Source organism: Austrofundulus limnaeus, unplaced genomic scaffold (assembly GCF_001266775.1).
Source record: "Austrofundulus limnaeus strain Quisiro unplaced genomic scaffold, Austrofundulus_limnaeus-1.0 Scaffold9, whole genome shotgun sequence".
NCBI lineage: Eukaryota > Metazoa > Chordata > Actinopteri > Cyprinodontiformes > Rivulidae > Austrofundulus > Austrofundulus limnaeus.
In genome coordinates this window covers 3,107,950-3,117,868 of record NW_013952411.1, presented here as the reverse complement: position 1 = coordinate 3,117,868, position 9,919 = coordinate 3,107,950, and the positions used below count along the sequence as shown (strand labels likewise).

At 35.6% G+C, this 9,919-nt stretch overlaps 1 protein-coding gene across 10 annotated transcripts in view; it reads right to left on the bottom strand.

Annotated features, from left to right (window-relative positions):
• The window catches only part of skor1a (SKI family transcriptional corepressor 1a), a 19,793-nt gene that overhangs the window by 5,428 nt on the left and 4,446 nt on the right, over window positions 1-9,919 (bottom strand). The window contains exons 3-9 of one of the 10 annotated variants that reach the window (XM_014001532.1): window positions 9,469-9,559; window positions 9,302-9,373; window positions 9,131-9,193; window positions 6,943-7,029; window positions 6,729-6,803; window positions 5,417-5,482; window positions 531-695 (exon numbers count right to left, since the gene is read on the bottom strand). In XM_014001532.1, coding sequence (XP_013856986.1) covers window positions 598-695; window positions 5,417-5,482; window positions 6,729-6,803; window positions 6,943-7,029; window positions 9,131-9,193; window positions 9,302-9,373; window positions 9,469-9,559 — 552 coding nt within the window. In that variant the 3' untranslated portion in view covers window positions 531-597. Of the gene's footprint in view, window positions 1-530; window positions 696-5,162; window positions 5,483-6,728; window positions 6,804-6,942; window positions 7,030-9,130; window positions 9,194-9,301; window positions 9,374-9,468; window positions 9,560-9,919 lie in introns of those variants that run through there. The other 9 variants (XM_014001533.1, XM_014001534.1, XM_014001535.1 and 6 more) reach the window with 9 other exon arrangements.

Here is a 9,919-nt window from a genome sequence, read left to right as displayed (position 1 = left end):
GAATAATTTGGTTTAGGACATCATGGTCAAATTCAGAAATGTTTTAAAGTGCTCAACAACATTCACAATAAATTAAACAGATAAATACCAAATATGTAAAAACGTATTTGAAGAAGCAACAAAATCTAAAGGATGACATTTGTTTTTAACTTAATATCACAATTATACAAGCCATTGCACATTGTCACATAACATATATAGCCTATATGTGTGTGTGTATGTGTGTGTATATATTGTATTTTCCTTCTCAAGTTAAGCAAAAGAGTTTTTTTAACTCAGTGACACTCCTTGGTTTGAGCTGTGCAGCTTCAGGATAACCACACAAAAAAGCCCACTCCACGTAAAACTGCATCCTGATCTCTTTAACACAAGAGTTCAGTTCTTCAGAGGCGAGGTCACTGCCAAAACCTCGTGTGTCCACGTCCTCACAAGTTCTACTGGTGATAAATCTGTACAGCAGGGTGCTCCTCAGGTTTACAGGTGGGGGGTGAACATGTGAGAGCTCTTGGTCTTTGTTTATTTCTTGCTTCTTTTTTTAAATTTAATATCTTTTTTTTTTGGCTATGCTGGGGTCAGCTGCAGGAGTGGAGGGTGGCACTAAGGGGGCAGCAGCGGGGGCTTGAAGGTGCAGGCTCCAGAGCACTGACGAGGAGTGAGCATCTTGCAGGAGAAATGATGAAGAGCATCGTGAGCTTCTGGGGATGAAGGGGTCCATCAGTGGGGTGGGGTGGGGGGTGGTGAGGGGGGTCAGGCAGGAAGGGAGAAAACAGACAACATTCTCACAAATAAGAATCAAAATCATCAAACATGAAATGTTGCTTCATCTCTAAAACTGTAGCAATGTCTGTCTCCAAAGCAATATTCATGCACGTTAAAAGTGATTGGCTTTTGAAGAACAAGTCAAAAATCATGAAAGGAAGTTGACAAAATATTTGTTAAATAACTAAAAAATAAAAAAATCACATGTTGCACATCTGTGAATGGCGAAATATTGTAAACTAAATGTTTTCTCATCAGTTCTGCTCATCTGTTTAGAAGAACATCATATATATATATATATATATATATATATATTTACATATATGGCTAATCGGGATCATGGGAATGATTTTTAGTTGGTCATTCAAAAACTTTACCAATCTTTTGTTGGGATGATTTGTTTTGCTACATGACCAGCTTTCTCCCTCCTGCTGCCCTAAGGTCAAAATGATCAACAAGGCCTTATAAAACCTTGTGGATTATTTTGACCCAAAGGCAGCAGGAGGGTTATGGCTCAATTCAAAGATATATGTTTTGATATTTTGCTTTAATGTTTTTTCATATGGAGTACAGAAACTGACACAATTAAAAATAAAAGCAGGAGTATATAAATTGACCAATATATACATAAATATACTACATTAAAAAAGGGAAACTTTATCTCATTTTTCATCATTTTATTGACCTTCGTATTTATTTTTCCAGCTTGGTTCTAACAAATTATATATTTAGGCACATAATTAAAATATTACTGTTCTAAACAAAAAAAATTTCCTTGTACTTTTACGTGCATTTGTGTCTCTTAATTCTTTTTTAAATTTTTTAAATTGTTTATTTTCCCAAAAGTCTTTTCATTTTGATGTGCTGTTTCTACATTTCTCTGTCTCTTGTTTTTGATTTCTGCCTCATTATGCAAATAAGGTGGGTGGTCCTTCTTGGCTCAGCTCCTCTCCTATTGGTCAACAGACAGTTAGGAGCTGGATCCATGCGCAGATCGACTGTGCATGCAGAACACGTGTGAAAATAGACTTGTGGGATAAAACAATAAAAAAAATGAAATAAAAATATTTTCAAAAACAGTAAAATTTGTTGGAACTAAGCTGGAAAAATTAATTAATTAATTAAATTATTAAACATTAAGCAAAGTTCTCCCTTTTTAAATTAGATAGTGCAGTTAAGTGTATTTATTTATTTATTGGTCCATTTATATACAGTATATTGCTGCTTTTATTTTAAGTCAGTTTCAGTCCTCCATACACAAAGGTCACCATGACACATTCTCCAAGTGCTACAAACAGGAAGACATACTGGCATGAAACCCTGGTATACTGACCCGTCTGTTAGAAAAATATCCTACAAACCACTGGACTTGGTTTAAATTAAACTCTCAGAAGACAATGACTTGATGAACAACTGATAATGTTTACAATAAACCCCTTTTTTAAAACAACCATCTAAGCTCAGAAAACAGAGATGGCTTTAACTCTTTTTTTTTTAGATTGAGCTAACGTTTGGTACAACAGYCAAGACCGATTCCAACACACACTCAGAACTTTACATTGCATTAACGTTTGGAGTTAATCCTGTTTGTCTGTTAGCAAACATACGTCACGAACCAGTGGCCAGATTTTCAACGACCTCACAGCTGACTGAGCTTAGCCAACGACAAATAACTAACTCCGTCAGTTTTATGGAGACTGAACTAAAATTAGAGCTGCAGAGTAGCTGAGAGTCATCCACAACACATCCTCTGAGCACAAACCACACAGGATCTTTATCCTTTGTTAACATAAGATGATTTTAGGTTAAAGCTCTGCTGGTCTTCTTTTTCTCAGTGTGTTTAACTTCAACAGACWACCCTACTTCTCTTCATTCCAACAAGTGAACTTGTTTCAACGTCTTTCATTTTCTTTAGCCTCGTTTCGTTCCAGGTGACAAGGAGCTGGTGTGCAGCGTCACTGTGGGAACGGTGGAATCTGAACAGGTCAGGAGTCCTTCACAGGGCTGGATTTTAGCAGCTCTGTTGGAAACGCTTCTTGTTAGTGAGTCGTTGGGGTTATTTCTTCACAAAAATCTTACTGTTTGCAAAGGTTAATGTTGAGACTCAAAAAACAAATATAATRGATTTAATTAAAAAATTATGTTCCACTCRRMTGACCTGAGTAAAGGTAACATATTTATGCAATCAGTTTTTTGAGTGTTCCTGGAAGTTGGGCAGCATCCGGTTTTGGATTTATTTATTGGATTATTTTTTGCTTTTATTTTACCCTGTGTCTGAAGTTAATTTGGTGTGAAGCACCTTGAATAATAGCACATGAAGAAATTTTACTTTCTTAAAAACCTCCCATATTTGGAAGATGAAATACCACAGACAAATGCATGCAGGGGAGTTTTAAAAAGATCATATTCTTGTCTTGTGAATTTGAAAATGAAGAATCAGAAATCTGTACATTTTACCCCTCAGTGTGTCTGAGTCGTTTAAAGTCCAATAACTTGCTGTAAAACCATAAAGTCAGTTTGTCCCGCGGCCGGATTTCTCTTAACTAAATAAAAAGTCATCTTTATTTCCACTGAATATTTGGGTTATTTGCTGCTTTGAAGGGACAAATGAATGTGTTCCAGTATTTGTTGATTTTTTTTTCTGCTTTAAATGCAAAACTGACGAGGAATAAAAGATTTTTGTTTGACACCATGACTGTGATATTTCAAAGTAAATACACATCTCATCACCTTGCTTCACCTTGAACAGCCAGCAGCTCYGTGTAGATTTTATAAAAAAATAAATAAATACTGGTTTGAAATATTCAGCTGCTTCATTCAACATCTTTTAAACGTGAACTTTTTGACTTCTTCTCTCACCAGTGCTTTTATGTCTACATCAAGGAATGAATTGAAATCTAAAACATTTTAAATCTCAAAGCTCTCAGCCTCCTTTGACTGTAGATGGTGTTGCATGTGGCGGTGTCTGTCTGAAGATTACAATCCTCACAAGCATGAAGACGAGAGAACAAACAAGTTAGGACACAGCTGTCATTATTGTTCTGTTTCTTCAATAAACTTTGGTTTTTGCAGCTCACGCTCCAGTTTTTTAGTCTTTATTTAATCAATAGCAGCCTATTTCACAGTTTGCATTTGGAGTGAATTTTCTTGATCAGCTTCTGGACAAATTGCATTTATTTCCTACATATTGCACTCATTCAGTCCTAAAAGTTCAAACTGAAAGTTTTGTGTTTTTCTAATCCCGATGAGCATCAGATCTCCTTCTTTTTTGAGATGCATCAACATGTGCTGCTTTGACAAATCACCTTTCATTTAAAACACCGTTTGAACAGATTCAAGCCGCTCCTCCTTTAAACAGTATCGTTTCATTGTAAACTACGCATTTTATCTCATTTGTTACTTTCTTGGTTTAGTTTTAAAATCTGAGATAAAATTAATAATTCTACTTATTTTCTAAAGCCGTAATATGGGGTAAACAAGTGCCAAGTGTATAATTTGAAAAAAATTGTACTTTGTATCAACATCACAATATAATGAAGTTTTGACATGACTTCAGTGTAAGCGTTGAAGAATATGTTTGTTTTTACAGCTCGCATTTTGCTGTCAGGCAGAAACCTTATAAATAAAACCTTTCAGGGTACAAAATAAAAATATTTTTAAATAAATRAACTCTGGTCACAAGCTCGTTTTGACACGTTCCCATATAAAGTCATTACAAAACCTGACAGATGGGATTTATGCAAAAACATGCAAATGATGAAAAATATAGATGTTTTTAAATCTTACAGCTAGTTTTCTTTTTCAACTACACTCTAAAAATGAAATGTTGGATTTACTTAACCATGTTATGTGACCTGGTTCCTCTTAACTGAGTTGAGTAAATTCAAAGCAACATATTCATGTTCTTTGGCTAAAAAACTGGTATATTGCTTTGAATTTACTCAACTCAGTTAAGTGGAACCAGGTCACATAACATGGTTAAGTAAATCCAACATTTCATTTTTTACAGTGTACAATATCTGTATTTCCTATGTTTCCACCCAAAAATCACACTAATTTGAAACGTTTTTCATTTATACGTTTTTAAACAGAAAAGGAGAAGTGATTTGCTTTTCCCTTCCTTGTATGAAACAGCTGATGGAGCTGATTCTCTACTTGAGAACGAGACGCTGCAGAAAACGCTGAGATGAGATGACGTCATTTAAAAAGCACCAGTGAAATCTGCATYAGCAGAAAACAATATTTTGGTTTTGTTTCATGCATTTTGTACTTATTAGCGCTTTCCTGAATATCTTCAATTATTTCATTTTTATGCATTTTTTAAATTAAAACCAGGATCTTGAGCTGAACTTCAGGTTTTGAAACACCAGACAGGAAAATGTGTGACACTGACTGTGCAAGGTTTTCCTCATTGCTCACACTAAAAATGCTTTACAGCTGGTAAAATCATGAAACAAACATTGTGCTGGGTGATACCTTCACTGCCTGCATGGACTTATGAGTGTCGCCTTAAGACAGATGCTAAAAGATTGTCTCACTGCAAATATGGACCACTGATCACAAGAGGTGTAGAACAAAAAAAAAGTAGCACTTGCATATTTATATAAGCAGGCAGAAAAGTGAAAAAAGAGTTGTTGTTTTGGACCACAAAAATTACCTTTTAGTTTCTGCTGAATTGCATAACGAGCCTTTCTCTCTTGGTCCAACTCGCTGCACAAAGTGTCTATCAAAAAAATATAAAAAATAAAATAAATGAAAATAAAARAAGTGGTCAAAACTGATTATTTAAAAAAACAAAACAAATAAACAAGCTGTGTCTTAAGTGGAGGGGTGTAATGTATGCTGTTTGCCMCGGTGGTATTTAGAGTGACCCCTCCGTGTTCTCCAACCCTGTATTTAAACAAATGAAACATTAAACCAATCCGTTAACGGGCCGCATTAGTTGCTGTCTACTGCATGTAACCGATACAGCTCTGCATAATGGGCTGTCCGTTCAATTTTCCAGAGCATGATTTAGAAGAAAATAACCTTTGCAAACAAAACAACGCAGTTTCAGTTTCACCTGTTTCTTTTTTAAATCTRCTCATCTAATCGACGTGGAGCTTACATGAAAACTTAGACTGCCGTTATTTCAATATGCAAGTGTCACTTTTCCTTTTTTTTAAATGAATTTTAGAAATCAGTTGGCTCAGATTGAGCGACATAGTTGAAATTATAATTTTTGTTACAGCTTCAACAAGCAGTGAGCGACAATCTGCACTCTAAAAATGAAATGTTAGATTTAGTTTTTCTACGCTTTTCACTAAGCCTTTTTATAAAAATGTGCAAAATAAACTTCATTATTGAAATTCTGACTGCGTCAAATGGATGGTGGAAAATAAAAAAAAAGTGTTTTCCAAAACAGAGCAAAATAGCTCAAATTTTGCACAAAAATTGCAGCCCAGTGGCCTTGGGAGTAAACTGCACATACAAAAAAAAACCACTTCATTTAGTAAAAAGTAAGTAAAGTGGTAAATATCATTCGTAGTATTTTGTTGCTTTAATACCAATAAAACCTGCTTATTTTGACTGTTTAAACATGAACCAAAAAAGCATTTAACTCCAGATCAAATATCGGTGTGATGCCTTGCTCAAACTGTGGTTTTTTTCAGCTCTCGTAAACAACCGGACCGTCCACATCGTTCAGCTCTACGTCCTAAAGTCTTGATAGCAACCTGCCTCACACTGTGACGCCAGGTTTGTTAGAGCAGACTGTACGATGTTTTATGATGGAGCATCAAATACATCACAAAACATTTTTTAGCCAACAATAAAAATACACTAAGCGCTGACGTTGATGCTTTAGATATTTGGACACTAATAAAGATGGAGGTGGATGGGGAAAGATCACAGCAACGGTGGCCGAAAAATCCCACATTGTGAACCTGGCAATAACCAAAACGTCATCTTTTTTTTAGAGGTGCACTAACCTCGAACAATCTGCAGCTGCTGGACCATCTCCTCCCTGTAGGACAGCTCACGCTTCATTTGGTCCTGGAAATTATCTAATGACACACACAGACAAGGCCTTGTCACACGGAAACTTGCTGAATGTTGGAAGGATTTTAAAAAATTAAAAACATCAAACCTCGCTCTCTGTAAATCAAGACGCCTCATTTCATTGTGACTTTAAAATCCACTCACTTTTTCTTTTACCTTTTAAATGCTGAAACTCTCGCTCCAGCTTCTTCCTCAGCTCCACTTGCTCCACCAGCTGCTTCTGCAGCTCCTCTGGAAAACAAAACAAACAAAATGATTGGGACAYGTGACCACGTTCTGTCTGCAGATACAACCCTATATAAATACATATAATTTCAGCTCATAAAAAGCTGTGTTGGAGCTCAGTAAGTCGACTTCAGGTGCGTCTCCAGCCTCAATAAGAACCATTTCAGCTCTTTCCCCCCCTCTCGCTGGCTGCCACAGTAATTGCCACGCATCGCCTGGAGGTGGAGACGATAATAATAATGGAGTCCCGGGGTTTTTCCAAGCGTTGTAAAATAATTAGCTGGCGTGCCTCGGGGTTACGGCTCTGTTCGTTAAAATATTAATAGCCTCTAAACGATTTCCCCCTTACAATAATAAGTCAAAACTCCTACATCTCGTGATTAAGTGGTTAACAACTATGGAAAACACTGTAGGCCCATAAAATGCAAATTCACGTGAACAATTTTGGCACATGGTCTTTAGCAGGAGAGCTGCTCGATCCAGTGAGGCGCAAATCAGCGTTAATATTAATGTTTTTATCGAAGGTATGATGGAACAGACACAAAAATACATTTTACTAAATGAGTAGTTTGGAAGATAAATCCACACATCAGACTTCAAATTACAATAATTCAGATAAAAACTATAATGTTAAAGCTGCTGGCAGTGGAGCTTTCAGGTCTTCATGGTAACCAGACACTTATAAAAGAGGCAGACAGAAACAAACTGAAAAATAAGCCTCAAACATACAACCGCTGAGTGAAAATTATTCATCAGATCTTTAAGGTTCAGAAGACATAAAAAAAAGAAACAAAGATGCATATAAACCACAAAAGAAAATATAAATTTAAATACACTTGAATAAATTGAAAGAGTATATGCATTCCATTTTGAGGAACAGTTTAGTGTCAAAAATTAGTTACCAGAGAAAATTCAAAAAACTGGTCAAAGCCAATCAATTTATGTTCAAATTAATTGAAAAAATTATTGATTTCAAATGTTGTCTAACAAATTATTCTTAAAGAAATACAGATTCCCTTTTCCAAACTATGTTTTAACATTTATAACAAAGAAAAAAGATTAAAATTAGAAAAACGCACCATTGTCTTTTATTCAWTGGGCCTTATTCTCACAATTTCATTAATATTTCTTACATTTTGTCACCATCCAGCAAATCTGTTAAAAAAGAAAATCTTTACAAAAATTTAATTATTGGATTTTAAAATGGAAGAGAATTAAAATCAACTGATGAGAAAAAAACTGCATAAATACAATGACAAAAACAGCTAACCCTAAACCATAAAACTGTTTAAAATATTGGGGCCCGATAAAATGTTACTGAGGCCAGATTTGGCCCACTGGCCTTGAGTTTAACACATGTGGTTTAGATGATGAAATCAAAGGAAGCAGATCTGTTGGTCAGTTTTAGAAAATGTTTAAATCAATATGTTCTCAGGCGATAGAGAAGTGGAAGGGTTTGAGTCTGAGTGTGAAGAGTAAAATGGTAAAGTGAAGGTTTATGCAGTGTCATAAAGAAATCATTGAATTTCTTATGTTTTCAAATAAAAGAGAATAGTTATTTTATAATTATCTATTTATATAATGCTTTTTTTCCCAAACGTTTTCTTTGTTTATCACATTGTGCTACATACATCTTTTGTCTTAATTCTGACTTTTTTTAATTAAAATTTTAATAGATAAAAAATGTGCAAAAACCGTGACATGTTAAAAGAATTAGCTTGTACTCAGAGTACTATTTGTTCAAAAGGTTTGAACATTTTAGATATTTCTAAAAACAGTCATTTGAACGGCAAAATCCCCAAAAGTCAAGAAACGAAGCAGTGATTTCGTACAAACCATAAAAACTTCATTTCAATAAAGTCCAACTTTTTGTGAGTCTCAAGATATTATGTTTTGGGGAAAAAAAAGTGCATATATTTTCAATTTTTCTTTCTTTTTCCAAAGCGGCGGAGCATTTAAACTGACAAATATGCTGAACAAATAAACAAAAAAAAAAGCAATAATACTGCTTTAATACTCAGGCCTTGGCACCCTTTTTTTTTAAATTACAGATAATTAATGTCAGATGTTTCTATTCTCCTCTTTCAGCCTGTGAGGCCTCACTCACCTTTGGCCATGTTCTCCAGGTCTCTTTCATGCACGCTGATGTCGATGCGCAAAGCTCCATCAGCTGCACACAAACAACACAGTCCAACAATTAACCCACAAATCAGACATGTGGAATGTTACTTCAATGAAAAAAGGGGCCAACAGAAAAAAATAAAAAAAAAATAAAAACCTTGTCTGTCCTTTTGCTCCCGGTAGGATGCAGCGCTGCGTTGGGTTGGTGTCTCAGGCAGGTGATGACCGGCTGAACAGAAACAGGGGATGGGTTCAGTCAAAAGACCCCCCCCACACACTCACTGATAAATCTGCATACATGCCATAAATCAGACAAATAATTACCACTGGATCTGCTGCTGGATTGTTTGGAGCCATAAGGAGGAGAGGGTTTGTGCAGGAGCAGCACCTGTCCGTCCTTTTCAGGGGGGTACACCTGTAAAACCAAAGCACAGCCCTGTTTAATCATGGAGGCCAATTAAAGCCTATTAGCTGCTGTTCTTCACTTAATTGAGGCAATTTTTTTCTTCTCTTTTCGATACAAGATGAAAAATAGGCTTTGCATTTAAAACCCACTAAACTGAGCAACTGTTCAGACCCAGCAGAGCTTTTTGAAGGCGGGTTGAATATGAAAAGAAATCAGGGTCAGTTGTTATCAGAACGGATCAGCTCATGAGAGTTAATGTTTGGTGTTTATGTTGCTCAGCAGCAGTTAAATCAAACCAGGTTATATTTTTATTTGTGTCACAGATTTTTATGTTTATTTCAGGACATATTTACCGCCACAGTCCAGCTG